Below are 24,782 nucleotides of genomic sequence, written 5' to 3'. Positions count from 1 at the left end.
CAGCCCCATCTTCAGGCCCAGATTAGAGACAGAGTGGAGTGCTCGTGCCCGTGCCTGTGCCCATGCTCGTGTCCGCTGCCTGAACTTGCTGCCCTGCAAATTACATCGCTCGACAGTACTTGAACTTTGTGTCGTGTGGTGGCTGCTGCTGCTGCTGCTGCTGCTCAGTTCTCTGCCTGTGTTGCTGGCTTCCCATCGTTCTAGCTTCCCATGGCATCTGTCCCCAACCTTTTCCCCAACCCATGCCTCATCTGGCTGCCTGAACTTTTTCAAAATTTTCTAAAGCATCAGCCACTGTTGGTGGTTGGCTGCCTGACTATAATACCTTTCAGCCGAGTACATCGATGCACAAAGCCGCTTTAAATGTTACTTGTCGCAGCGACTTTGGCGACTTTGGTGCATCTTTGGTAATAGAAGTAGAAAAAACAAAAAAAAAACACTTACCCGGCGACCGCCAGAGCCACGTTTGTTGGCTTGCTGGCTTCTTCCACAACTGTGCAAATTTATGACGTTTGCAAATGCAGGCCCATGAGAGTGCAGTCAGTATAAAATGCAGTGGATGGCAGTGCATCGCCACCATTAGACAGTCGGTAGTTTGTCCATTCGCAGGTGAAACCGTAGCTACGAGAATCGCGCAACATGATGAAACTGGTAACGTTGAGAGTGGATGCGATGCGATGGATAACCTTTGAAGGATAACATGAACTTTGGTGTCCTTTGAACAGATGCTAGTCGTTGGATTTATGGCCCTAATTGCCCTGGCCACCGCCCGTCCCCAGAACGATGTCGAGGTGCTGGAGTACGAGTCGGAAAACATTGGCATTGGCGGCTACAAGTTCAGCTACAAGCTCAGCGATGGCACCACACGCTCCGAGGAGGGTACGGTCAACAATGCTGGCACTGAGAACGAGTCTATCTCCATCCGTGGCTCCGTCAGTTGGGTGGCACCCGACGGACAGACATACACCATTAATTTTGTGGCCGATGAGAATGGTTTCCAGCCGGAAGGTGCCCATCTACCCAAATAGGATGATGTTTGATAAACCACCCGGAAGATGCTCCTGTAAATACACAAACAGTCCCCGCATCCTGTATCCTGCATCCCCCCATATGTTTACCGCCACCATAGGACGAGCCATAGCCATACGAAGAGAGTGAAGGAGGTGCTGTGCTGTGCCGTGCCGTGCCAGTCAGTAAGTCCTCAGTTAGTAAGTCGATCAGTCAGTCAAGTCAGTGTCGTGCATTGTTTTCTCTATTCTTTGTTACTCGCATTAAAGCCGAACCTTTCGATTATCGAAACAAAATTTCCATCAACATTTATTTACAACAAACAGACTAAAAATAAGCCAAAAAGCCAGAGCTTAGACATGGGGAATGTGTTCGCCCTGTGGCTGGAATCCATTCTCGTTGGCGGTATAGGTCACGGTGTAGGTCTGACCATCGTCTCCCACATAAGAGTAGGAGCCGGTCACCTGAAGGGCTTCCTCTTCGGGTCCCAGCTTCTTGAGTGTGGCCTGCTGCTCCTGCTTGCTGCCATCGCTCGTCTCATAGGCATAGCTGTAGCCATCGGGCAAGACCTGCGATTCCAGCTTGACGATCTGCACATTGTCGGCGGGCGCTGCCATGCACAGGGCAATCGATACGAAGACAATCAGGAGTACACACTTCATCTTTGGGCTTTGGCTGCTACTGCTCTGGCTCTACTGCCGCCCTGTGAAGGCTTTTATAGGTGCAAAAGAGCCAAAGGCTTAATGCAATTAGCACTTGGAGTGAAGACATCATCATATCATCCAGACATGACCGGACCCCAGCTGGACTGAGGTTGGACAGTGTTAATTGAGAGGCTCACTGTTTGAGGGGCAATGAAAATGAAAAGAAAACAGTTCCAAAAACATTATCTAATGTCTGTCAAGAATGGACTCAATCGGTATGCAAAAACGATTCCCCAGAAGAAGTTTCTGCCACACAGACTACATCTATTAATAACAAATGTTTTAAATGAATTTCCATACATGTGGTTTATTGGCCAAAAAACTAGTATTGATTTCAAGTTATGTCTCTTTCATCGATATTTAATTTGAAACTAGTTCCCGCCGCTCGACTGCTCAACTCAAAATCAGACTATAAATAAGCAGATGCCCCAGCCTAACAGTATAGTTATCTTTGAATACCTCAACGATCTACACAATCCTTTCAACATGAAGTTCCTCATTGTCTTCGTTGCCCTGTTCGCCCTGGCCCTCGCCGCTCCTTCCGCTGATGTGCAGACCCTCCGTTCCGAGTCGGAGGTGGGACCCGAGAGCTACAAGTACGCTCTGGAGACCAGCGATGGCACCAACAAGGTCGAGGAGGGACACCTGACCAACGTTGGATCCGAGAATGAGGCCATCGCCGTTAAGGGATCTTTCTCCTTCGTCGCCGATGACGGACAGACCTACACCGTCAACTACATCGCCGATGAGAACGGTTTCCAGCCCTCCGGCGCTCATCTGCCCGTTGCCCCCGAGGCATAAGTTTTTAAAATTAAAATAAATTGTTTATAAAAAAAATTGAATATTCTTTGTGTACGGGGTACGATAATGCCTAGGGATATTTGCAGTCAAAGTATGGAGTTAGTTCGATTGAAACATTTGAAGGCAACTTCAACTAGTGCTTTGGAATTAATTTGATTGGTTAGCAGCAATTCATATAATATATTTGGATTTTCAAAGAAACCAAACGAAGATTTTGAGTTCCATAAAGGAACAAATATTCAGTAGCTTCTACTCTTCAATGGATTTATCGAATAAATCCGATTAATTCAATTTAATAATAATTAAGTTTATATAGAACTTTTATTTCAATTTTAAATAATCGTCGGAAATGGAATTGGAATTGGTTTGTTTTAAGTTAGTTACTCAAGTATCTAACAGATCTTTAACTAATTTAGATTTATATTTAGTTTATTTTTTTATTATTTCGTTTTACTGCGAAGAGAAAAGAATGGATCTAAATATGTTTTAATGGCTTGTTATTTAATAATAATTATTATTGTTATGTTAGGTTATCATCTTCAAGTCATTAAGGAGGAAGGAAGAAACAAATATCAAGCCATAAAATTAAGATCAATCATTCATAATGACCAAAGAAATCAGACCAAAAATACTCACTGAAAGCCATAAAATTAAGATCAATCATTCAAAATGACCAAAAAAATCAGACCACAAGTACCAACCGAAAAGACAACACAATTTTTTTCACCTTATAAACTGATTTATTTTAATTTGACTTGAACTTAGGCAACAGGAATATGAGCGCCCTGGGGCTGGTAGCCGTTCTTGTCGGCAATGTAGTTGATGGTGTAGGTCTGTCCATCATCGCCAACGTAGGAAAAGGAGCCCCTCACGACGATGGCCTCTTCTTCAGTGCCCACATTTTCCAAATGTCCCTCTTCCGAAACCGACTTGCCATCACTCGTCTGCACGCTGTAAAAATAACTCAAATTAGTAGCTGCCACTTGGAATTTTGCTCTGTATTTTGTGGCTTACTTGTATTGGTAGCTCTCAGGCTGAACGTCCGAATCGTAACGGAGGGTTTCCGCATCCTGATTGGAACGGGCAGCGGCCAGGGCGAACAGGGCAATGAGGACAAGGACGAACTTCATTTTGATGGTGTGGCGGGGGATTGAGCGGAGACTCGTTGACTCGTTGGAGACTCCAAAGATAACTAATGCTGTTTGGCTGGGTCACCTGTCTATTTATAGTCGCTCACTTTGGTGTTAATACATGTAAATGCAATACAGACCACGCAGATGCTAATTTAAGGCAGATCTGTAACTCAGTTGACTGCATCAAAAATACATTTGATAAATGGGTTAGGATGGATGGGAGGAAATAAAAGCTCATTGAGTTGTTTTGTTTTAAACAAATTGATTTTCTTTTTATTCATTCATCATTGTGTGCGTGTGTGGAAGAGCCCAGTTTAGGCAGCGGGGGCAACGGGCAAATGAGCGCCCGAGGGCTGGAAACCGTTCTCATCGGCAACGTAGGTGACGGTGTAGGTGACACCATCATCAGCGACAAAGGAGTACGATCCGTGGACAACGATGGCCTCATCCTCATGTCCAAGGTTCTTCAGCTCACCCTTCTCCTCCTTCTTGGTGCCATCGCTGGTCTCCAGGCCGTAGTTGTAGCTCTCAACTCCCACGTCGGAGCTCTGGCGGACAATCTCCACAGCGCTGGGGCGGGCGGCGACCACTGCGAACAGGGCGAAGGCGAGAACAATGACGAATTTCATGTTGAAGTTTGAAGGTGGCGGCTGGCTGTTGTATTCCTGGGAATGCTGACAACTGTCTGATGCTCCACTGCACTTGGGTGGGGGCATTTATACTCGCGCATATCTTACAAAATGCAAAAGTCAAAGGTGGCCGCACAATTTTTTGGCCAGTTTGGAATTTATGTGTATCGATTCTGCTTAGATAATGAGCGAGCGCATCGCATCATTGTTTCCGGTCAAACTGGATTAACTCAAACAAATAGCGGAATGCGCGTGTCTAACTATTGTATTGGATTGTCACATAACCAGATTCACTTCTCCACACAACTGCAGTGGGGAGAAAGGGGAGAACGAAAGTTAGAGTTTCTTTTGCCGCATTTATTTAATAATCAACTTAAAACCATTATAGTTAGAACAGCTCTCGGTTTGTGTTCCCGCTTCCCCTTTTAGTTGCCAATTGGCACATTGGGCAGATGAGCGCCCTCGGGCTGGAAACCATTCTCGTCGGCAATGTAGTTGACGGTGTAGGTCTGTCCATCATCGGCCACAAAGGAGTATGAGCCGCGGACAACGATGGCCTCCTGCTCGGTGCCGACATTCTTCAGCTCTCCCTCCTCCTGGTGCTTCTTGCCATCGCTGGTCTCCAAACTGTCAAGGGTTTGATTTGATTGTCAGTGGGATAATCCTTCAAGCTTCCCGCCTCAAAAGACTTACTCAAAGTTGTAGCCCTCGGGCCTGACGTCCGATTCCAGGCGCAGGATCTGAGCATCTGCATCGGGTGCGGGCGCAGCCAGCACCACGGCGAAGAGGGCGGCAAAGACGAGGGCAATTGTGTACTTCATGCTGAAGATTGGATTTGAATTTTGGTTTTGATTCGAGTTGAACTTGCGACCGAGCGGCTAGTCAATGTTACTTGATTTGTGATGTCTATGGCCATGTCCAGGCGCTTATATAGTCGGGTCGGAGGCCGTCGATTGAAGAAAACTTAGTCGAAAATAAAAATGACTAATTACACGCCGAGCACCAAAGCTAACAAATTGTCTTGAAAAACGCACCAACAACGCATGAAACAACGAATAAAAACACCAAGAAAACAAAAACAAAGAAATATTAACGAGAAACAAAAACAAAAACCAAAAACTTCTAAGGCAAACAAATCGATGCCGTTTTTAGGAAATACCTCATCTCATCTCATCTCATCATCATTTGCATTTTTCGTGAATCAATCAAACCAATCAGTTCCAAGTTATATACGCAAAGAAGACAACAAACAGCCAACAATGATATTTTTTTTGATAATCCACGGGTGTAGATAATATTCAGGGGAGTACGTGGCAGCAGAGGGGCTCACGCCCTGCAGCAAAAAATCGTTTCAAAAAATTATAGCATGATTTGACAATTGGAAGTGGTTTTCCTTCAATTAGAAGGTTGAGAAGTCAAGGGATAGGTTTTCTCTATAAAAGTATTTAGAGTTTTTGGAATATGCCTAAGAAATTCCAAAAATTCTACTTGCTGAACTAGAAAGTTTTGCGAAGGAAGTAACAATTAAAAGATTTGCCAAAGCATCAAGCAGGAGTAGGAACCTGTCGGAAAAATCTAAAGATGCTAAAGATTTCTGAACGTTTTTTCTACTAGATAGTCCCATCTTAAGATCTTTATAATTCTTGGAATAAATGATTATTTTTTGTTTATTGTAATGAAGTGTCTGAGGGGAAAACTTAAACATAGTTAACACATTGATGCTGGGACTCTGGAACCTCTAGGAAACTCCAAACGGATATTTAATTTACTGAACGGCACGGGGCAGATGGGCGCCCTCTGGCTGGAAGCCGTTCTCATCGGCCAGATAGTTGATGGTGTAGGTCTGTCCATCATCACCAACATAGGAGTAGGAGCCGCGCACCACAATCGCCTCGTGGTCAGTGCCCACGTCCTTCAGCTGGCCCTCTTCCTGGTGCGACTTGCCGTCGCTTGTCTCAACGCTGCATACGACGAAAAATGAAAGACAGAAAACCAGTAAGTGTTACGACCTTGACACAGTTACAAGTCGGGTATTGGAGGATGGCAGGGTGAGAGGTAATGGCCAACACTTACGCGAACTTGTAGCCCTCGGGCTGCACATCCGAGTCGAAGCGCAGCACCTGCGCCTCCTGCTGGCTGGCCGGAGGAGCAGCCATGGCAGTGGCCAGCAGGCAGGCGACGGAGAAGGCAACGGTGGCAATGGTGAACTTCATGTTGCTGGTGATTTTTGTTGGGACTAGGCTGAAGTGCTGTGCGTACGAGGAGCTTGCAGTTAATGCATGCAATTCCCCCATCGAGTGGCCAATTTATAGCAGCAGCGACTCGCGATTTTCGACCAGCGACAGATGACTCCTTTGGCAATGTATAATGTAATGTATAGTTGTGCGTGTAATTATCAGAGAAGCCGAAACCCAAGCCCAACCATCCAATAATGAAAGAGTAAGTGCAAGAGTGAGCGAAAACCCGTTTCTCATTTCTTTTCCTTTGACCCAGACTGTGAGACGGCGGCTGTTACCTAACCAGTTGACTGCTTGTTTGGCGATTGATTGATTGCTCAGCCAGCGACAAGGTACATAGATTTCGTTTGTTTTATACAAATTAAACACACAAAGTGCCCAGCCCCGCGCCATGAGTTGCGTTACTTTGCTTAGAAACAGTCGAATGAATGAATGAATTGATGAATTGTGGGAAATAATTGGGTCACAGCTTGAATTTAGCTCAAGTGCAAGTGAAATGCAAAGCCAAAGGTCGGGAAAAAATAGATAAACACTATTTTTTTATAAACACTATCCGGCATCGCATTTCCATATGGAAATATTTCCACTGATATTTCCGATTTCTGTGCCTTTTAGCCTCTCCAACCACATCCTTTTACAGCCAAGAAAATCCCATTTCAAACAGACAACTCCTAGACATAATTGCTGAGTTTTTAGAGGGTTAAGGCCCGTTTGACCATTTGAACTTTTTGGCGAACATCTTCGCATTGTTGTAGCTTTCAATTTCATTTAGACTTGATTTGGGGTTTGTGGTGGCACTTTTTTTTTTGTTTTCTAGCTTTGTTTTCGAGTCATTTGTTGGCTGTTTGCATTTTATTGCACACTCGGCGGGTGCTTTTGGCCGTTAATTAGCCTCAAAGTTCGACTCAAAAAAGTATCGATATTGGTTTGGGTTTGGGGAATTGGGGGATATATGGTACAGATTATCGCAACTCGCGTTAGTCGCAAGCGCGGATCGGCGCAGGACAGGTACATGGACAGCTAGATGGCCGCCAGACAAACGTTGATGAACCACATCCTGGCAGGCTGCTGCCTCAGTCTGTGCCTCTGCCTCTTCCTGTGCTACTCTGATGCGGCCAGAGATGTGCCACAAATATTGAAATACGAGAATGAGAAAATGGATGGCGATGGCTATGCCTTCTCGTAAGTATGTGGCTGTGCATTTTGCTTGGATAAATACTGAAAGAACTATCGCTTTCTCTGCAGTTTCGAGACGAGCGATGGCATATCGCGGCAGGAGACGGCCACGTTGAAGCATCCCGGCACCCCATTGGAGGCCATTGCCGTCCAAGGCAGCGTCAATTGGGTGGGACCCGATGGCGTGCAGTACAAACTCAACTATCTGGCTGATGAGAATGGTTTCCAGCCACAGGGCGCGCATCTGCCACAGTTGGAAGGCACTCGCACGGCCTGAACACTGAACACTGATCACGTGATAGCTTTTGGACTTTGTGAAACAAATTAAATCACCAAATATGTAGCAGAAGGAGGGGGTGGAGGAGGAGCAGAAGAGGAGCAGAGCAGAGCAGACACAATAGAAATTAAAAAATATATAGCAATAAGTAGGTATAGATACTCGTATATTCGTAGACTCATGTGTTTGGGGCTGTGTCCGACTGTGCCGACGATGCTGGGCATACATTTTCACCCATCGAAAATTGAATTGTATTCTAAGCATATGGGTATTAGCATATACATCTGTATGAGCCTCTTCGAAACTTGTTTGCTCATCCACTGCCCCGCAGCTCCCTGCCCCTGCCGTCAGAAATGGATATGGGGTGTATATGGTATGCCGTAACAGAGGAGCTGACCAAACCGGTTCAATAAACACCCAACAAAGGTTGCCAAAAAAGAAATAAAATAAAACACCAAAAAATCCAGCAACAATTAAAGAAGACCCAAAACGACAGCCAAACACAATGCTGGGCAACGAAAGTGAGAACTCGCCGTTCCCGGGACAGACCATTGTTGGGCTATTAGGCAGCCTCCACTCGTTTATCAATCGCTAAGTGCGAAATAATAGCTCCTGTCTCGGCCCTACCAGGCAGCATCTTGCAATGATTGACGAGCGGGCTTCCATTGTTTGGGGGCTCCTGCAGTCGCCAGCTTGGGATATTGTAGGGCATAGTCCGAACGCAGACACTGAACTGAAAGTGTCAGATATTGGCTGTTGTTGTCTGACGCTTCTGCTTGCTTGTTCGTAACACACAAAAAACAAAATCGGTTTTTTATTTTATTGACTAAGGTCATCAACCAACACACAGGCCGACGATGCTGACGTTGAAGCAGAGGCTGAAGCTTCGATGCTGCGGCACTGAGGCGCAGAGTGCCGAGGCACTGAGCCACTGGAGGCACTGACGCTGGGTGCTGGTGATTGTGATGGGCGATGATGACGGTGCCGCATCTTCACTTGAACAGCACAAATGCAGCTGTGGAGGTTTTTCGTATCGTGTCGTTTCATTTCGTTTCGTTTCGTTGGAATAACTTTGGAGGTTAAAACGCCCAGCCTTAATCGGGAATTGTGTCAGCAGTCAGCAGCGGCAGTTGTCTCAGGGCGGAAATGCTTATCCAACAAGTAGCATTCGCACTTCACCAATTTAAATACTATTCAATTAAAGTTTTTACTTAATTAAATTCTTTGCTTACTTCAGGGTTCTATGAACCCCAACTTGAAACTCTTTTGCCAGCTCTTTGGTTGTAAGCTCAAAATTATTTCCTACTGATGTTGCTGGGTAGTTATGTTGTCCACACTTCCTTACTGCTTATCTAAGTACTTATTTGAGATTATTCTTGTTTCATTCAGTTTATACAACTCACATTTTACCCTGCGATAAATACCCTTGCAAGGGGTAATAAGTTTTAAATTGCACATCAGGTTAATTATTTTATTTTATTTATATTTATTTTGATTATTATTAATTATGATTATTTAACTTTCAAGGAAAAATCGGTTGAAAGGCAAGACTTCGTTCATTAAATTGTTTATTCCTGAAAGTAATTCCATTATGAATCTCCCAGTTGTAGCTTAATTTCCGCTTAAACCTTCCTGCAATTACTTACCTGGCAGTGTATCTAATGCTTCGCCATCCCATGCTACCTCTCCTTTCACGTGTTTTTTGTGGCTTATCTTTTTCATAACAATTTGTTTATAAGTGCAAACATAGCCATTGACCTATTGCCATATATATCGTACATACGTACGTTCGTGTGTGTGTTGTACTTATAGACAAACACGCGCATTGGCCAAATATTTGTGAAGAGGCCCAAACATTTCATTATCACTTGCTCCATCATGCCCCATCTTCATCTTCATCGCCATATCCGATCTTCAATCTTCAATCTGCGATCTTCAGTCTCCTTCTTCATCTCCATTTCCATTGGTTTGCTGCCAGCTCCCGTGGCGAGGCAATTGAGATGAGATTTGAGCGCACATCAAATGCCTAATGGGTTTTCATACTCGTATTTGGGATTGTTGTTGTTGTTGTTGTTTTTTTGTGGCTTGTTCAATTAAAAGCTTAAGACACTCACCAGCACACTTGCACACACACACACACATTCGCTTGCCTTCAATTATATGCGTATGGGTGGACTTTTAGGTGTTTGTTATGGGCCACCACTGTACGTGTCTTTTGTGGGATTTCTTCACGGATCGACGGCTGTCTGTGTGTGTGTGTGTGTGTGTTTGTGGGGGAGCACTGGTCTGTTATAAATAGCTGAACACTCATTACAGGGCGCCACACAACTCGTTAGCACCTAATTGTGACAACTACCGGAGCGTGCAGTGCCCAAAATTCAACAAAGGATATTCCCAAGAAACTTAAACAAACAAAAAAGAAAGTATGCAGTCCATCAACGGTTGTGTCCTGGCAGTGTGCGCCTTTGTGCTCGTATCCTCGATCGGTGCCGCTCCCTTGGATGACTCCAAGCAGGCCACAATTTTGCGTTACGACAACGAAAACATTGGCACCGATGGCTACAACTTTGGGTGAGTGTTTTTGGAGGGGGGCGAACAGCTTTCCTTAACTAATATTCATTGGCTAATTTCAGCTACGAGACCAGCGATGGTGTCACCCGCCAGGAGCAGGCTGAACTGAAGAATGCCGGCACCGATCATGAGGCGCTCAGTGTGCGTGGATCCGTCAGCTGGGTGGCGCCCGATGGCCAGACCTACACCCTCCACTACATTGCCGATGAGAATGGCTTCCAGCCCCAGGGCGATCATCTGCCCCACAACTAAGTCGAGCTGTGCGTCGTGTGTGGCTAAGCTTCAAACAGTATTTGTTCGTTTTTGTAAAATATATCCATAAAATATTCTAATAATAGTAATCATGATAAATCACTAAAAGAATTGGATCACAGAGAGGTTCTAGTAGCGTTCCTTGAACCCGGATCAATGTAAATGCTATGCAAATCCCAAGATTCGTTTTCTTTTTTGTGTGGCATAATAATATGCATAACATGTTTGGGCGCATATTGAAAAGAAAAGTATGACGCAAAAGAAGCTTTGTATAGCTTTGTATAGGCTTCTGTATAGCTCTCTGTATATTTCTACCTATATTCTCCATACGCAACGTTGTACAGCATCGATTTTGCTGTCTCGTCCGTACGGCTGGCTGGCTGACCTTCGTATGGCTGAAATTTGCAAATTTTTGGCACGTTGAAACTTGTTTGGGTTTTTTGTTTTCTTTGTAATTAATACATAATTAAAGCCGCTCATATGGAAATGTACGTACGTACATATGTGCGAGCGAATGAAAACGAAGTTTCTGAAGGTTAATTTCTGGCGCTGATTTAAATTTCATGCGATGCTAATGAAATTTTTGAAGATACACGCCGATGCCAGCCAGCCAGCCAGCCAGCCAGCCAGCCAGAAATACACACATAAAGCACACACACAGCACAGGCCCAACAATCGCATTAATATGCATGAAAAAAAAGTGACAATGATCAAACTAGTTTGGGATAAGCCGATGCCGATGCCCATCGATTGATCGCTTTGAATGATGTTGCTGCCATGCTGCTTCTGCTTCTGCTCTTCATTTGATGCTGCTGCTGCTGCTGCTGCTGACGTACTTGCCATGCCCAATTGTGGGTTGGTCATGAATCTGCATAAATGTGTCTGCTCGATTTACATATTTATTGTTGGCAGATACAGATGGAGCTTTTGCTGACCAGCCGCTTACATTCTTCACGCTTATTTCCTTACTTGGCGGAATAGCGTATGCTCTGAAAGTTCTTTTTCTTTCTAACACTATTATGGAAACCAGAATACTGAATCATCTTTTACATTCTTTACACATGTTTAACCTGGGGATTTGCAGGGATTTGTTCCTCGTATAAAAGGATTCCTTCAGAAATCGGTTTATCTTATTCCTGTCACACAGTTCGAAGCATAAACCATGAAAATATTTACTCTCTTCATTATCCTTTTCCCTGTGGCACATGCTGAGGATGTAATGCTCGGCGCATTGAGGTAAGTCACACGAAAAATGATTAAAATCAAAGCAAAAGATTTATTTTTTAACTGGACTACTGGTATACTGGTATACTGGAATCAATTTAAACTATGTTCCGCTGCCGCACTTTAAATAATGGCGACAGATATCAAATGTTTTGTTAACTATAAAAGCGTGCACGAAACCATCGTTTGGCATCATTCGAGAACCGAAGACCAAACAACAAACAACCAACAATCACCATGAAGTTCCTCATTGCCTTCGTTGCCCTCTTCGCCCTGGCCTTCGCCGCTCCTTCCGCTGATGTGGAAGTCCTCCGTTCCGATTCGGACGTAGGACCCGAGGGCTTCAACTACGTTCTGGAGACCAGCGATGGCACCAAGGCGCAGGCGGAAGGACACCTGAACAACATTGGATCCGAGAATGAGGCCATCGCCGTTAAGGGATCTTACTCCTTCGTCGCCGATGACGGACAGACCTACACCGTCAACTACATCGCCGACGAGAACGGTTTCCAGCCCTCCGGCGCTCATCTGCCCGTGGCTCCCTTGGCTTAAGTCGACTTGCTTCCATCTAAGCTAAGCCGCTGAAGTCACCGTTGATCACCATTCCTTGTTAATATCCCCAAAAAATATTCCAAAAGCGATATAATCCTTCGAATTCCATTCGAAAAGATCAAAATCTAAGTCAATTGTTTAATAATAAAGAAAATAATGAGTACCTAATTACAATAATTCTATTAAATTCAAAAATTTCTGGTTTGATGGCAGAGTGGTTCTGTGGGAACTAAAGGAAGTCAAGTTAACTTTTAGCTAAAGTAATTACCTTTCCAAAGCGAAATTATCTGTGGAGTCTAAAAGTAATATTTTGTACTTTATGTGGATACTTTTGAAGTTTCGAAATTATGCCTAATATATAGAAAGCTGAATGGAAAGCTCTATTAATATGGAAACTATATTTGTAAGCTGCTTCAATTAATTCCAGATAGCTGATTTGCAAACTGGAACAAATGCATCTGTACCTTAGCGTTTTTTGTCCGAGATCTAATAGATATGGTCATTCCATACGGAATGGCGTTTTTAGTTTTCTTTTATCTTCAAAAAAGCATAAACTATGAAAATATGTACTCTCTTTATTATCCGTTTGGCTGTGGCACACGAAAGTCACACGAAAAATGATTAAAATCAAAGCACAAGACTTATTTTTGTAAATAGCTTGGATACTGGAATCCATTTAAACGATGGCCCGGTTAATATTCGTCATGAGGAAAATGTGGCAGGTTCTTAGATATACCAGTCTGCTGATGGACAACCAATTGGATTAAACAATAACCAAACAAGAAGGGACGTGTGAGACGCTTCTTACGAGTCACAAAATTCATACCCGGCACTCAGTACTACATCTGTTTTAAATTTTTTCTTCATCTGTCATCTACATCTACAACACTTCTCACACCAACATGCTCCGTTAGCTCGCCGCCCTTCCCTAGACCCACACACTGCAGACTCGTATATATACTTTATGGGGTCGGAAACGTTTCCTTCTGTGCGTTACATACAACCGTTATTCCCCACAAATACAATATACCCTATTTACTCTTCGAGTACTGGGTATAAAAAGTTTAAGTTAATAATTTCTTCAATAAAATACACTCGTATTTCGCCAGAGAACATTTCACTGTCATAGAGAATGGTGCATCATAAGCACAGTCTGGCTCACATTTAGTTGTTGTATTCAGATCTGTTCGTGGATCTCATGAATTATGTTTGCTACAAGTTTGACTAGTTCCGCTGCCGCACTTTAAATATTGGCGACAGATATCAAATGTTTTGATAACTATAAAAGCGTGGACGGTTGGTAGCAAACCGTAGTAAGCTCTTGGCTTCTGGTTTGTTGTTTGTTGGTTGTTAGTGGTACTTCAAGGAGTAACGGAAGCAACGGGAGAAGCGGGACCGGAAGCGGCGAGGAAGGCGACTACACCTTCAGGAGGCAAGGCTAAGCCTGCATCCTGGGCTCCCGAAGTTGATGCAAGACCTCTGGTCGCTACCGTGGTAGGCGCAGGCGGAAGGACACCTGAACAACTAACCTAGGCTCTTACTCCGGTAGCGGCAATTCCCTAGAATGAGGAAGCAGCGGCTACTGCCTGTCTGGATGTGGCAGTTGATGTAGCGGCTGCTCTTGCCAAAGGTCGGGAGGCCGCGAGTAGACGGGCACCGAGGGAACCGAATTCAGCTGAACGAAGGTAGATTCGATTCGGCGACTTCAGTGGCAACTAGTGGTACCCTTGTTAATATCCCCAAAAAATATCCCAAAAGCGATCTAATCCTTCGAAATCCATTCGAATAGATCAAAATCTAAGTCAATTGTTAAATAATAAAGAAAATAATGAGTACATAATTACAATAATTCTTTTCAATTACAAACTTTCGGGAAAGCCAACTTAACTTTCAGCTAAGAAGTTTACCTTCACAAAACGAAAGTATCTGTGGGGTCTAAAAGGAATGTTTTTCAATTTATATGTATACTTTTGAAGTTTAAAATGTTGCCTTAAATAAAGAAAGTTGTATGGAAAGCTCTATTCAAATGGAAACTATATTTGTAAGCTGCTTACATTAATTATAGATAGCTGATATGAAAACAGGAAAAAATATATGTATGAGCCATAGGTGGTCATTTTTCGTAGAGGATTGTTAGAATTAAGGATAGGGAATAGGACAACTTAAATACTAGTTTTCATTTCATATTCCTATAGCTAAGTCTATTAATTATGCGCAATTATAAACAACATTTTCAAATAACTTGCAAAAACAAAATAAATCTGCTAATCAGTTCGTTAGGTTCTGTTTTAATGTGTTTGTAAAAACGAGTACAAGAGTTTTACAATGTTTGAAGCACTGAATCCCATAAATAATCACCTGTTTTATAAACTGAACTAGATTTATGCGTGTGCGAGCATGTAAATGGAATTCAATGAAAAGCAATGCCCCGATACTGACAGTGGGAGTACAACAACAGTGGACCTGTGAATCTGCCTGAAAGGCATGGCGGGAAATGGTTTTATACACAAGTCAGTATCATAGACTCGATTGACGACTCAGCCCTAACCCAAAACCAATATCACACTTTTTACATTATGTTTTGGACATGTTTGACCAGTTCGTCGGCAGCGATTTGAATAATCGCGAAGAGCTTGCAAACTATAAAAGGGTTCCAGCCGCCATCAGTTGGTACCATTCGTCGCAGACTGTTCGAGAACCGCAGACCTCAAACCACAAAAACCAACAATCACCATGAAGTTCCTCATTGTCTTCGTTGCTCTCTTCGCCCTGGCTCTGGCCGCTCCCACTGCTGACGAAGGTGCACAGATTCTCCGCTCCGATTCGGATGTAGGACCCGAGAGCTTCAACTATGCGTAAGTCCTTAACGAAACTAAAAATCAAGGATCTGCTCTAACTATGACCAAATTTGGATAGATACGAGACCAGCAACGGAATCAGCGCCCAGGAGCAGGGACAGCTGAACAACATCGGCACCGAGCAGGAGGCCATCTCCGTCAAGGGATCCTACAGGTTCGTCGCTGATGATGGCGTCACCTACGAGGTCACCTACATCGCTGATGAGAACGGTTTCCAGCCCCAGGGCGCTCATCTGCCCGTTGCCCCCGAGGCATAAGTTGAGTTGTTTCCAAGCCAAGCAGCTTTAAAGCCCTTGTTACCTTCCCAAAAAACTTCCTCAACCCCCATTCTTGTGTCCTTATTCTAAAGGAGCGAGAACTAAGTCAAGAGCCCACCCCCACAAATTTGTTGAATATTAAAGAAATATGAGTACCTAAAAGTAAACACAAAAAATGTTTTTAAATCGATTTGGTTACACAATATCCAGAGGGGACAATCGGAACGGATCTGTAAGCAATGGTTTATATTGCATCATGATAATTTGATTTTGAAGCTACTAAACAATAATACGAGTGTTTGTGGTGCAAGAACAGAGTTTCAGAACGTCTTACGGTTGGTCGGGTGATTGATTTACTAATTGAATTTAATTCCAAAACTACATGTACATACATACAGACATATATTCATTCTTGCGATGATAATATGAGAAATGACAATGGCAGAAACACAATGCACGACGCGCAGCGGCCTAAACTTAACGACTCTCGACTGGGTAACACTCTTTCTTGCTTGATAGATTTGCATAGGGTGCCATACATCGATATATTTATACATTAATATTCTCTATTGGGAGTCTTTTCTAAAGAGACTTTGTTGCATTCTATCTGCCTGGTCGATTACACCCAGTGATTGATGGGTATGGAAATGTGTTAATCTGTAATTAAAATGTGTTTTATTGAATTTTTTCATTATTCTTGATTCGCTTTCCTTTGTTTTTATTACTATCTATTCGTACGAGTGTTTTTTGCATTTTTTGCCGATGAGGACACTGTCTAGAAGTTCTAACAATCCGCCGACGTATAAAAGCGCTGAAAGCAATCGATCAACAGCTCAGTAAAGTGCAGCCAAGTGTGCCCGACGATGCTTTCCCATTTCAGTACGTATTTGATTCTACTTGTGGCAGCTGGCGTCTGCCTCGCGCTCCCAGCCGGAGACGATGCCCAGGCGGAGACCCTGAAGCTGGAGAGCGAGAACAATGGCGTGGACAAGTATTCCTTTGCGTGGGTATAGCTATATTTGAGGCGTCTGTGGGTGTCTCTAATTGTGGACTTTATTTTATGTTGCAGCTACGAGACCAGCAATGGCATATCCCGTACTGAGGAGGGCGTCGTAAAGCCCGGCGCCACCGAAGATGACGGCTCGCTCTCTGTGACGGGCACCACCAGCTGGTCGGCTCCTGATGGCAAGAAATACGAGATCAGCTTCACGGCCGACGAGACTGGCTATCATCCAAAGTTCCGACTGGTGGCCTAGGATCCATCGCTAGTTTAAGCCAAATAAAGCGAGCATTCCCAAAATCCCAAATACCCAATGATCATTGTTTCCATCAATACTAGCAGGCAGAATCCACACGATTGGAAAATATCTTTGAAGCTTCTCTGACGTCATTTGGGTCTACTTTGCACGCAGCTTTGTAACAGATTTATTGGAAACTTTTATCAAAAATACTAGACAAATAAAATCTAAATAAAAAAAAGAAGAGTGTTTTGTAAATTTGAATAATGAAATATTTATGTGCTTCGATTCTATTCAAGTTTAGTTTTCGGCATGGCATGTCATGGCATATATTAAAACTTCGTTTTAGGCGCTTAAACGAGCAAACTCCAAGCCAAAACGAAGACCCAAACCAGACACATCGCATTAACATTGACTTTGCCGATTATGTTTTGGACATGTTTGACTAGTTAGTCGGCCGCACTTTGAATAATCGCGAAGAGCTTGCGAACTATAAAAGGGTTCCAGCCGCCATCAGTTGGTACCATTCGTCGCGAACTGTTCGAGAACCGCAGACCTCAAACCACAAAAACCAACAATCACCATGAAGTTCCTCATTGTCTTCGTTGCCCTCTTCGCCCTGGCCGTCGCCGCTCCCCCTAGCCGCTCTGAAGATGCGGTAATCCTCCGCCTAGAATCGGATGTTGGACCCGAGAGCTTCAAATACGGGTAAGTCCTTAACCAAACTCAACATCGAGGATCAGGACTAACCGTAAACAAATTTGGATAGTTGGGAGACAAGCGATGGTCAGGCCGCCGACGCAGTGGGACAGCTGAACAACATCGGCACCGAGCAGGAGGCCATCTCCGTCAAGGGATCCTACAGGTTCGTCGCTGATGATGGCGTCACCTACGAGGTCACCTACATCGCTGATGAGAACGGTTTCCAGCCCCAGGGCGCTCATCTGCCCGTTGCCCCCGAGGCATAAGTTGAGTTGCTTCCAACCTAAGCAGCTTTAATGCCATCGAGTCCCTTGTTAATTTCCCCAGCCCGATTTTCCAAACCTTTACTTTAAAAGGAAAAGGATCTAAGTCAAAAGCCCCAAAATTTGTTGAATATTAAAGAAAAATGAGTACATAAACAATATTGTTTTGATATCAAACTGCCAGAAACTAATATGGTGTGGCAGTGCAGATGATAACAGATGAAAAAGTTTGATAAGCTCTGCAGAAAATACAGATACAGGAACAAATATTCAGGTGGAAAGAGTATTTGGTGCATCAATTCAAACTTACATTAATACAAAGTCCAGTAATATGTTAATGATTATTTAGAATTTGTGTTTAGAATTTGGTAGTGCCATTTTTATCTCACTTCTCAAAGAACGCACTTAGTCAAGCGGTGTTTTTGTCATTATCAACAAATATTTGTGGATCATTGAGTGGCTTGGTGTTCCTTTCCACATTCTCTATCTATCACTCTCTCTCTCTGCCTCACAAGATATTCGAATGAAACATCAACAGGGCTAAAAAAGTGATTAGAGGGTATTTGAAGTGCCTCCATGAAAATATTTGCTATATTAATGGGTACAACTCCTTAGTCGTTAGAGCAATTACCTCGCCACAAAATTTCTGCTATCCATATTGCTGGCCAAAAAGCGGAGCCTACTTACAGGCGTTCCCATTAATGTGTTTTGCAAATCGAATGACTTAGACAACGAACTTGAACATTTTGTGGCATACTTTTGCGCTTGATGACTTACTGGACCGTGCGAGTTCGTGCCTCATGCAAATTACTTACTTATGCTCTCACACTCAAAAGCAAACAGTTATGGCAATTAATATGCAAATTTGTGCACACATCATCAGTCATTGCCAAACTTGATGGCAATATTTCAATTACAATTGGCTGCCAGCATCCGGCAGAGGACACGCTGATCGCTGATTGCGAATGCTGGTCGATAATGTGCACCCTGACATTAGTGCAAACATCTTCCTCATTGCATTCAGATATGCTCATCAATCAGATGGCGTGCCCATTGATTGGCTGCCACCAGCTTGGCCGACAAGTGGTCCAGGCCGATTCGTTTAATTAACAACAAATAGCCAATCCAAGTTCTACGTTCTGCACGGTTCCGTGCGTAACAGGCTTTGGCTTGGTGATGCCCATCGCATGATGGCCACTTGATGGTGCAGTCATTGAATATCAACGTCCAGACAAAAAGTGATTTGCTGTGGCTGAGCTCAGCCCACAATCAACAACCCACAATCGTTACGTTTTGTAGGTGTCAAGCAATAAATATTTATGCATTTTATAGAACGGCACATGCCGTATGGGAAATTAGCCCAATATGTCTTGAAAGACCAAAAATATTCGTCAAATATTTACGATTCGCACACAACAAGAGGCGTAGTTTAACAGAAGAGGGGAGAAATCACTTCTTGAAATTAATTTATTCTTTGAATTTATGAATCAGTAGAACAAACAGTTCCGATCCCTCATGATTAGCTCATGATTAGCTGAGCAGGGGAAAATATACTAAAGACTATTGAATGCCCATCATTTGATATTTGAGAATATACAACAAATTCAATTGTGCCCAAAACTCATCACGGGCACTAAGGAAGTTCATAAACCAATTGGTTGGCTAACTAAATTGTAAACTATTTCATTGGCCGTTGATGCAAATAATATTCTTGAAATAAATGACAAATGATTTAAATAAACGCACAAATAACCATGCAGGTTGCTTGATATTATATACGAGTATAATCGTACGTATAATATGTGGACAGCCACAGACATTCAGGCTTGGATGATGTTTCAAGAGACTTGATGCGGCGTGAGGCGGCTGCTGCTACTTCTGCCAGGCACACACACAAAACACAGAACACAAACACAGAGCCAGCTGAACGAGCCAAGAGGCTGGGGCAGCGTCTACGTCCGCTTCTAATGTTTTATAATGTTTAACTAATATTATCAACATTGTCAATTCGCTGCCGAACATCGTGGGGTGTGTTCCATTCTGTGACGCTTGCTCCGTAACGAAAAATCTCGTGAGAAACGCGTCGTTCGCCGTTCGATATTCGAAATATTTATACTGAAATATAAATGCCCAATTATTTATGGTTTTTTGCATCGATAATCGTATACTAAAGAGGCGTGAAAATAAAATAAGTTTGTGCCTAATTTAAATACAAATCAAAGTCTAGCAACGAAACCAAAATGAGCCTAAAATCAGTGGCAATCGTAAGTGAAAGTGATCCAATAAGATACGATACGAGTTAAATTATTGAAACGCATTCATTTCAAGCTGCTGCTGCTGGCGCTGTGTCTGAGTAATGTCCTGGCTGCCGTGACCACCGTGCGTCCTTACAAGTTCGGCTTCACCATCGACGAGCAGCAGCATCGCGCGGAGCAGAGAGGTGAGTGACAGACAGCTGGTCTAATGACGCTAATTAAACCATTAGCATATATGTTTCTTGACTCGACCACTGTGCGCTTATTTATTGACACCAAAACCGAAATATGTAAATAGAGATGCGTCATTGTCGTCCCAATGGTCGTTAGAGACAGCTGCTGCCTGATGGCCGATGCAGTTGCAGGAATGCAGCCGCTGCAAGTGCAACAACATTAGCCAAAAAAAGGCAATAACATTTGACTTTTGTACCCGAGTGGGCTTTTGCAATGCCACACAATACAAGTTTCTGCCACAGCGGCTGCCTGCCTGCATCTGAGCGACAGGTCACCAGCAATTGAAATGCTCGCACCAACAGTCGCGCAACGGTCAACGTCACAGCAATTAGCGGATGTCTGGAGATGTTTGGCTAAAGACCATTTCATTGTCTATATGGCATGGGTCGTTATGATTTTTATTTTTATGCTGTATCGGTAATAAAGTTTTCAGAAAAACAAAAACGAAACTCGAACCATTTGCATAACATGATGCTGTAGCCGTGTCACAGAAGCGTTGCCTTATTTATGGTTTTTCATTCTTTAGTTAATGCCAATTCACACAGATACAAAAATAAAACGACCACATTTCAAAATTTTTAAGTATAATTCTGGCATATAAAATGCCAGAGTTGAGTCCACAATTCGACTTTCGTTCACATTTTCGACACTCAGAAGGGGGGGGGGGAAACTCGTTGTTGGTTTGCCTTTGTGTGTGTGGGAGCAATGTTTGTTGGGAGTGGAATTGAGTTCCTTTACAAACATCTTTAATCCATGATATCATTCATTTTCTAACATATCAATTTCGAGCATACTTTAAGGCGTGCTTTCCTGTGCTCAATTCGATATTAGCATGCAGATGAGACTTTGTTTCATTGCTGAAATAAAAATGCAGTTTATTTTTATTGATTTGTATTTAATAGTTTCCATTATTCGGCTCAATTCAATGAACAATTCAAACGCCCATCAATTAGAACAAAAGAATAATTCGATTTTTTCGTAGAACTGAAATAGATAGTGACAAACGCGAAAGTGACACGATGCCATATCCCAAATATAAAACAAAAAATAACAAACAAACGAAAGCCAATGGATTATAGCCCGTTCAAACGTGTTAGCAAGTACGGGTTAAAGCCAGAACCAGTTTAGGCCCCCCCCGAAAGGCCACAGAAAGTCGCTCACAATCACGAAATCGAAAAACGAGTGGGTGGCTGTGACTGTGACTGTGACTGTGGCTCTGGCCAGGATGCATGATTGGGTGTCGAATCTTGAATCTGCTCAGCATAATATTCATTATATTCATGCGTAGTCAGCAGGCAGGGGCCGTTGGGTTGGGTGGGGGGCGACGGATTTGAAAACAAGCTCTCAAATTATGAGCTCCATTATCGATACAGTTTATTAGATCTTAATCTTTATGGGGCTGTCGGGGCAGGTTATGCGAAGAATACCAACTCGCATTCATATTCGAGACGAACATAAAATATCTGTATATGAGTCTAAAGCTAATCTCGTTTCCCGATTCACAGATGAGCGCGGCATTGTTATGGGCGAGTTTGGGTTCATCACCGCCGATGGTATTTATCATGTGACTGTCTACGCCACCGACGAAGAGGGAAAATTTCACATTGTGTCAATGAAGAGTTATCCCTACGCAGGACCCATAGCACCCAGTGAGTATCTAAAGTTACGCTGAACGATTTGCTGCCACTTACATTGTGATTTCCAGAGACCGTAGCTGCCAGCACGACAACAAGAGCCCCTCCACCGCCATCAGCTCCGGCAGCTTTGCCGAAGTACAACTTCAACACGGAGGCCTGTTCGGGCTGCTTCCTGAAGAAGTCTCCCGCTGCGGGCAGTCCCAAAACTGAGATTCGTACGCTCTCAAAGCCGCTGCCAGAGCTGGCTACCGTACAGCAAGGTAAGCCAACGACCAATCGGCTGGAAGCGGGCTCACAGGATCATGGAGTCAATGTCCAGCTGCCCTTCCGACAGTCGATTGCCCAGACCATAGAGGTGGCAAGGCAACAGGGACTGGGACACAGTCCAGCAACCAAAACACAGCACAACACGAACACGAACAGCAACAACAATCCCTACACTAACACACAGCACACCAGCACCAAGCACACAATTGCAGCCACCACGACGAGTCCGAAGCCACTCCAAAAGCGAATAGAAGTCGGTCTCGATTTGGCCATGACCACATACAGCACCTCCAAGGCCGCCGTCACGGGTCACGTGATCAGTCAGATGCAGAACTCAAAGTCTCCGAGCAGCAACAGAAAAGTAGACTACGATGTGGGCATCATCCGAACGGCTGATAAGGTTTCCCCGTCATCCTCGACCGCCGTTAACTACGCGAAGCAGCCAGCGGCTACCCATGCCTCACAGCCAGCGGGGACCTATGCAGCACAGCCAGAGGGCACCTATGCCACACAGCCAGCAGCGACCTATGCTCCGTTGAACATCAAACTGAATGCGGATGCTGTGAGGCAGGCGAGTGCCTTCGTTTCCAGCGTGAAGGCTCCCCTGGCCTTGGCAGAGCAGCCAATTGTACCGCCCGCCACAGTGCCCGCAAGTCAAGTGCCAATCTTTTCCGTGGGTTCAACCAGCGCGCAGAGTTCCCCACTCACTTCCGGTATTGGCCAAGCGAATGTGCCGCAAGCCAGTAATGTGGAGCAACAAACGCATCCAGTCGCTTTCTCCAGTCCTGCCACTGCTGCCCAACCTACTGCTGGACAGATATTCGGACTGGGAGCACAACCCTCAACACAATTTGCACAATTCCCAGCACCAATACAGAGCCCACAACAACAACAATTGTATACACCCACAACACTCACACAGCAGGCAGCAGCGACCTATGCTCCGTTGAACATCAAACTGAATGCGGATGCTGTGAGACAGGCGAGTGCCTTCGGTTCCAGCGTGAAGGCTCCCCTGGCCTTGGCAGAGCAGCCAATTGTACCGCCCGCCACAGTGCCCGCAAGTCAGGTGCCAATCTTTTCCGTGGGTTCAACCAGCGCGCAGAGTTCCCCACTCACTTCCGGTATTGGCCACTCGAATGTGCCGCAGGCCAGTAATGTGGTGCAACAAACGCATCCAGTCGCGTTCTCCAGTCCTGCCACTGCTGCCCAACCTACTGCTGGACAGATATTCGGACTGGGAGCACAACCCTCAACGCAATTTGCACAATTCCCAGCACCAATACAGAGCACACAACAACAACAATTGCACACACCCACAACACTCACACAGAGCACACAGCAGAGATACCCCTTGAGTAAGCCCAAAGAGGGGACTATCTATGTAGAGCTAATTAATTAGAGCTTTAGTTTCTTGATAAATCGTAACGTAGAGTGGGAGGAAATTGCTTTCAAGAGGTCATTCCACAGTGGCGCTGAAGTTACATCGTATTCTTACGCTTACTTTTATAACTAAGCAATATTACATGCACTTTACATTGAGGGTTGTGTCCTTGCTAAAAGTCCCATATCCCATTTATCAGATACACCAACACAGACGGGACTTTCTGGCGCAGGCGGCCTTTCAGCAACCGGAAATGCAATCCGTAAGTCGATGGGGGATGCATGAAGGCGACATCCTTGAAAGCCAATACATTTCTACTCTTCTCCTAAACAGCAACGAAGATCGGTGGAAGCCCTGCTGTTGTAGGCATCTCTGGTGGCAGTTTACCTAAAGGAAATGTAGGAAATGGCGGCGTAGCTGGTGGCGCATCAGCTGGAAGTTTCCCTCAAGGAAATGCGGGAAACAGAGGCGTTTCTGGTGCACCACTGGGTGGCCCATCAGGTGGAAGCTTCCCTAAAGGAGTTGGAGGTAATGGAGGCCTAGCTGGCACTCCACTAAGTGGCGCTTCAGGTGGCAGATCACCATCCCTTGGAGGAATATCTGGAGGAGCTGGAGGTCGCCCTGCTGGATCAGCAGCTGGTGGTGCAAGCTTGCCAGCGGGATCCTTCCCTGCAGGTGGCAGTGGAGCGGCAGGCAGCGTATACCGTGGTAGCGGACCAACTGGCAGCGCATCGGGTGAAGCATCGGGAGATCTGTACAAGTTCAAGTACATTCTGGACTACAATGGACACGAGGAAGCGGGCAGTCGGAACGGCGACAAGGAGGGAAACTACTTTGCCATCGGCGAGGATGCAGTTCGGCGGACCGTCGAGTACATTGCGAACGAGTTTGGCTTCCAGCCGCACATCAGTTGGCAGAAATTGGACGAGAAGAGTGTGCTGCCCGCGGAGAATTCCCTGAAGCACTACGAGTTCAAGTGGTTCAAGGCAGCGCAGTGAGCCGGATCCCTCGGATTCATTCCATTTCGAGTGTAGATTCTTGTCCCCACTTGCTGTACATAACAATTTTGGTAAATTTGCGAATAAAGACACAGACAGAAACCGAGAGAGATTAACAAATAAGA

The 24,782-nt window shown here is 44.4% G+C and overlaps 13 protein-coding genes across 16 annotated transcripts; 8 read left to right on the top strand and 5 right to left on the bottom strand.

Moving 5' to 3' along the window:
- Positions 1-540: 540 nt before the first annotated feature.
- LOC117587363 (endocuticle structural protein SgAbd-6) lies at positions 541-1,063 on the top strand. Its single transcript, XM_034278006.1, has 2 exons — positions 541-651; positions 726-1,063. Exons 1-2 carry the CDS (start codon positions 640-642, stop codon positions 1,026-1,028), a joined length of 315 nt encoding a protein of 104 aa, XP_034133897.1. The 5' UTR covers positions 541-639; the 3' UTR covers positions 1,029-1,063.
- A 227-nt stretch (positions 1,064-1,290) lies between these two features.
- LOC117587364 (larval cuticle protein 65Ag1) lies at positions 1,291-1,693 on the bottom strand. Its single transcript, XM_034278007.1, has one exon. It carries the CDS (start codon positions 1,668-1,670, stop codon positions 1,362-1,364), a length of 309 nt encoding a protein of 102 aa, XP_034133898.1. The 5' UTR covers positions 1,671-1,693; the 3' UTR covers positions 1,291-1,361.
- A 299-nt stretch (positions 1,694-1,992) lies between these two features.
- LOC117587354 (larval cuticle protein 65Ag1-like) lies at positions 1,993-12,732 on the top strand. Its single transcript, XM_034277995.1, has 2 exons — positions 1,993-2,499; positions 12,580-12,732. Exons 1-2 carry the CDS (start codon positions 2,136-2,138, stop codon positions 12,582-12,584), a joined length of 369 nt encoding a protein of 122 aa, XP_034133886.1. The 5' UTR covers positions 1,993-2,135; the 3' UTR covers positions 12,585-12,732.
- On the bottom strand, positions 3,244-3,693 carry LOC117587365 (larval cuticle protein 65Ag1-like). Its single transcript, XM_034278008.1, has 2 exons — positions 3,528-3,693; positions 3,244-3,464 (listed from the first exon to the last, which is right to left on the bottom strand). The coding sequence occupies exons 1-2, from the start codon at positions 3,641-3,643 to the stop codon at positions 3,275-3,277; spliced, it is 306 nt and encodes a 101-aa protein (XP_034133899.1). The 5' UTR covers positions 3,644-3,693; the 3' UTR covers positions 3,244-3,274.
- LOC117587353 (larval cuticle protein 65Ag1-like) lies at positions 3,927-4,394 on the bottom strand. Its single transcript, XM_034277994.1, has one exon. The coding sequence runs from the start codon at positions 4,360-4,362 to the stop codon at positions 3,961-3,963; it is 402 nt and encodes a 133-aa protein (XP_034133885.1). The 5' UTR covers positions 4,363-4,394; the 3' UTR covers positions 3,927-3,960.
- LOC117587358 (larval cuticle protein 65Ag1-like) lies at positions 4,615-5,155 on the bottom strand. The gene is made up of 2 exons (XM_034277999.1): positions 4,969-5,155; positions 4,615-4,902 (listed from the first exon to the last, which is right to left on the bottom strand). The coding sequence occupies exons 1-2, from the start codon at positions 5,094-5,096 to the stop codon at positions 4,701-4,703; spliced, it is 330 nt and encodes a 109-aa protein (XP_034133890.1). The 5' UTR covers positions 5,097-5,155; the 3' UTR covers positions 4,615-4,700.
- On the bottom strand, positions 5,966-6,570 carry LOC117587351 (larval cuticle protein 65Ag1-like). The gene is made up of 2 exons (XM_034277991.1): positions 6,349-6,570; positions 5,966-6,236 (listed from the first exon to the last, which is right to left on the bottom strand). Exons 1-2 carry the CDS (start codon positions 6,567-6,569, stop codon positions 6,041-6,043), a joined length of 417 nt encoding a protein of 138 aa, XP_034133882.1. The 5' UTR covers position 6,570; the 3' UTR covers positions 5,966-6,040.
- On the top strand, positions 7,481-8,403 carry LOC117587355 (endocuticle structural protein SgAbd-6). Of its 2 annotated transcripts, none has more exons than XM_034277996.1 (2): positions 7,481-7,694; positions 7,758-8,403. In XM_034277996.1, exons 1-2 carry the CDS (start codon positions 7,537-7,539, stop codon positions 7,963-7,965), a joined length of 366 nt encoding a protein of 121 aa, XP_034133887.1. In that variant the 5' UTR covers positions 7,481-7,536; the 3' UTR covers positions 7,966-8,403. The 2 variants fall into 2 exon arrangements, with proteins under 2 accessions (XP_034133887.1, XP_034133888.1); XM_034277997.1 differs by having other exon boundaries at positions 7,583-7,698.
- LOC117587357 (endocuticle structural protein SgAbd-6) lies at positions 10,298-10,873 on the top strand. Its single transcript, XM_034277998.1, has 2 exons — positions 10,298-10,536; positions 10,599-10,873. Exons 1-2 carry the CDS (start codon positions 10,391-10,393, stop codon positions 10,786-10,788), a joined length of 336 nt encoding a protein of 111 aa, XP_034133889.1. The 5' UTR covers positions 10,298-10,390; the 3' UTR covers positions 10,789-10,873.
- Positions 12,203-15,855, top strand: LOC117587362 (larval cuticle protein 65Ag1-like). Of its 2 annotated transcripts, none has more exons than XM_034278005.1 (2): positions 12,203-12,396; positions 15,512-15,855. In XM_034278005.1, exons 1-2 carry the CDS (start codon positions 12,250-12,252, stop codon positions 15,677-15,679), a joined length of 315 nt encoding a protein of 104 aa, XP_034133896.1. In that variant the 5' UTR covers positions 12,203-12,249; the 3' UTR covers positions 15,680-15,855. The 2 variants fall into 2 exon arrangements, with proteins under 2 accessions (XP_034133896.1, XP_034133895.1); XM_034278004.1 differs by lacking the exon at positions 12,203-12,396 and adding an exon at positions 15,223-15,419 and having other exon boundaries at positions 15,481-15,855.
- Positions 15,856-16,506: 651 nt separating this feature from the next.
- On the top strand, positions 16,507-16,993 carry LOC117587360 (endocuticle structural protein SgAbd-6). The gene is made up of 2 exons (XM_034278002.1): positions 16,507-16,682; positions 16,749-16,993. Exons 1-2 carry the CDS (start codon positions 16,543-16,545, stop codon positions 16,933-16,935), a joined length of 327 nt encoding a protein of 108 aa, XP_034133893.1. The 5' UTR covers positions 16,507-16,542; the 3' UTR covers positions 16,936-16,993.
- Positions 16,994-17,429: 436 nt separating this feature from the next.
- Positions 17,430-18,038, top strand: LOC117587361 (larval cuticle protein 65Ag1-like). The gene is made up of 2 exons (XM_034278003.1): positions 17,430-17,625; positions 17,687-18,038. Exons 1-2 carry the CDS (start codon positions 17,501-17,503, stop codon positions 17,883-17,885), a joined length of 324 nt encoding a protein of 107 aa, XP_034133894.1. The 5' UTR covers positions 17,430-17,500; the 3' UTR covers positions 17,886-18,038.
- A 1,847-nt stretch (positions 18,039-19,885) lies between these two features.
- Positions 19,886-24,779, top strand: LOC117587414 (protein lethal(3)malignant blood neoplasm 1). Of its 2 annotated transcripts, none has more exons than XM_034278072.1 (6): positions 19,886-20,146; positions 20,211-20,322; positions 21,877-22,020; positions 22,077-23,633; positions 23,859-23,921; positions 23,993-24,779. In XM_034278072.1, exons 1-6 carry the CDS (start codon positions 20,123-20,125, stop codon positions 24,655-24,657), a joined length of 2,565 nt encoding a protein of 854 aa, XP_034133963.1. In that variant the 5' UTR covers positions 19,886-20,122; the 3' UTR covers positions 24,658-24,779. The 2 variants fall into 2 exon arrangements, with proteins under 2 accessions (XP_034133963.1, XP_034133964.1); XM_034278073.1 differs by having other exon boundaries at positions 19,887-20,146; positions 22,077-22,268; positions 23,993-24,775.
- The last annotated feature ends 3 nt before the right edge of the window (positions 24,780-24,782 follow it).

This window comes from Drosophila guanche, unplaced genomic scaffold, assembly GCF_900245975.1.
Source record: "Drosophila guanche unplaced genomic scaffold, DGUA_6, whole genome shotgun sequence".
Classification (NCBI taxonomy): Eukaryota; Metazoa; Arthropoda; class Insecta; order Diptera; family Drosophilidae; genus Drosophila; species Drosophila guanche.
Note: the sequence above shows the minus strand (reverse complement) of the source record. Positions and strands in the feature narration are given on the sequence as shown.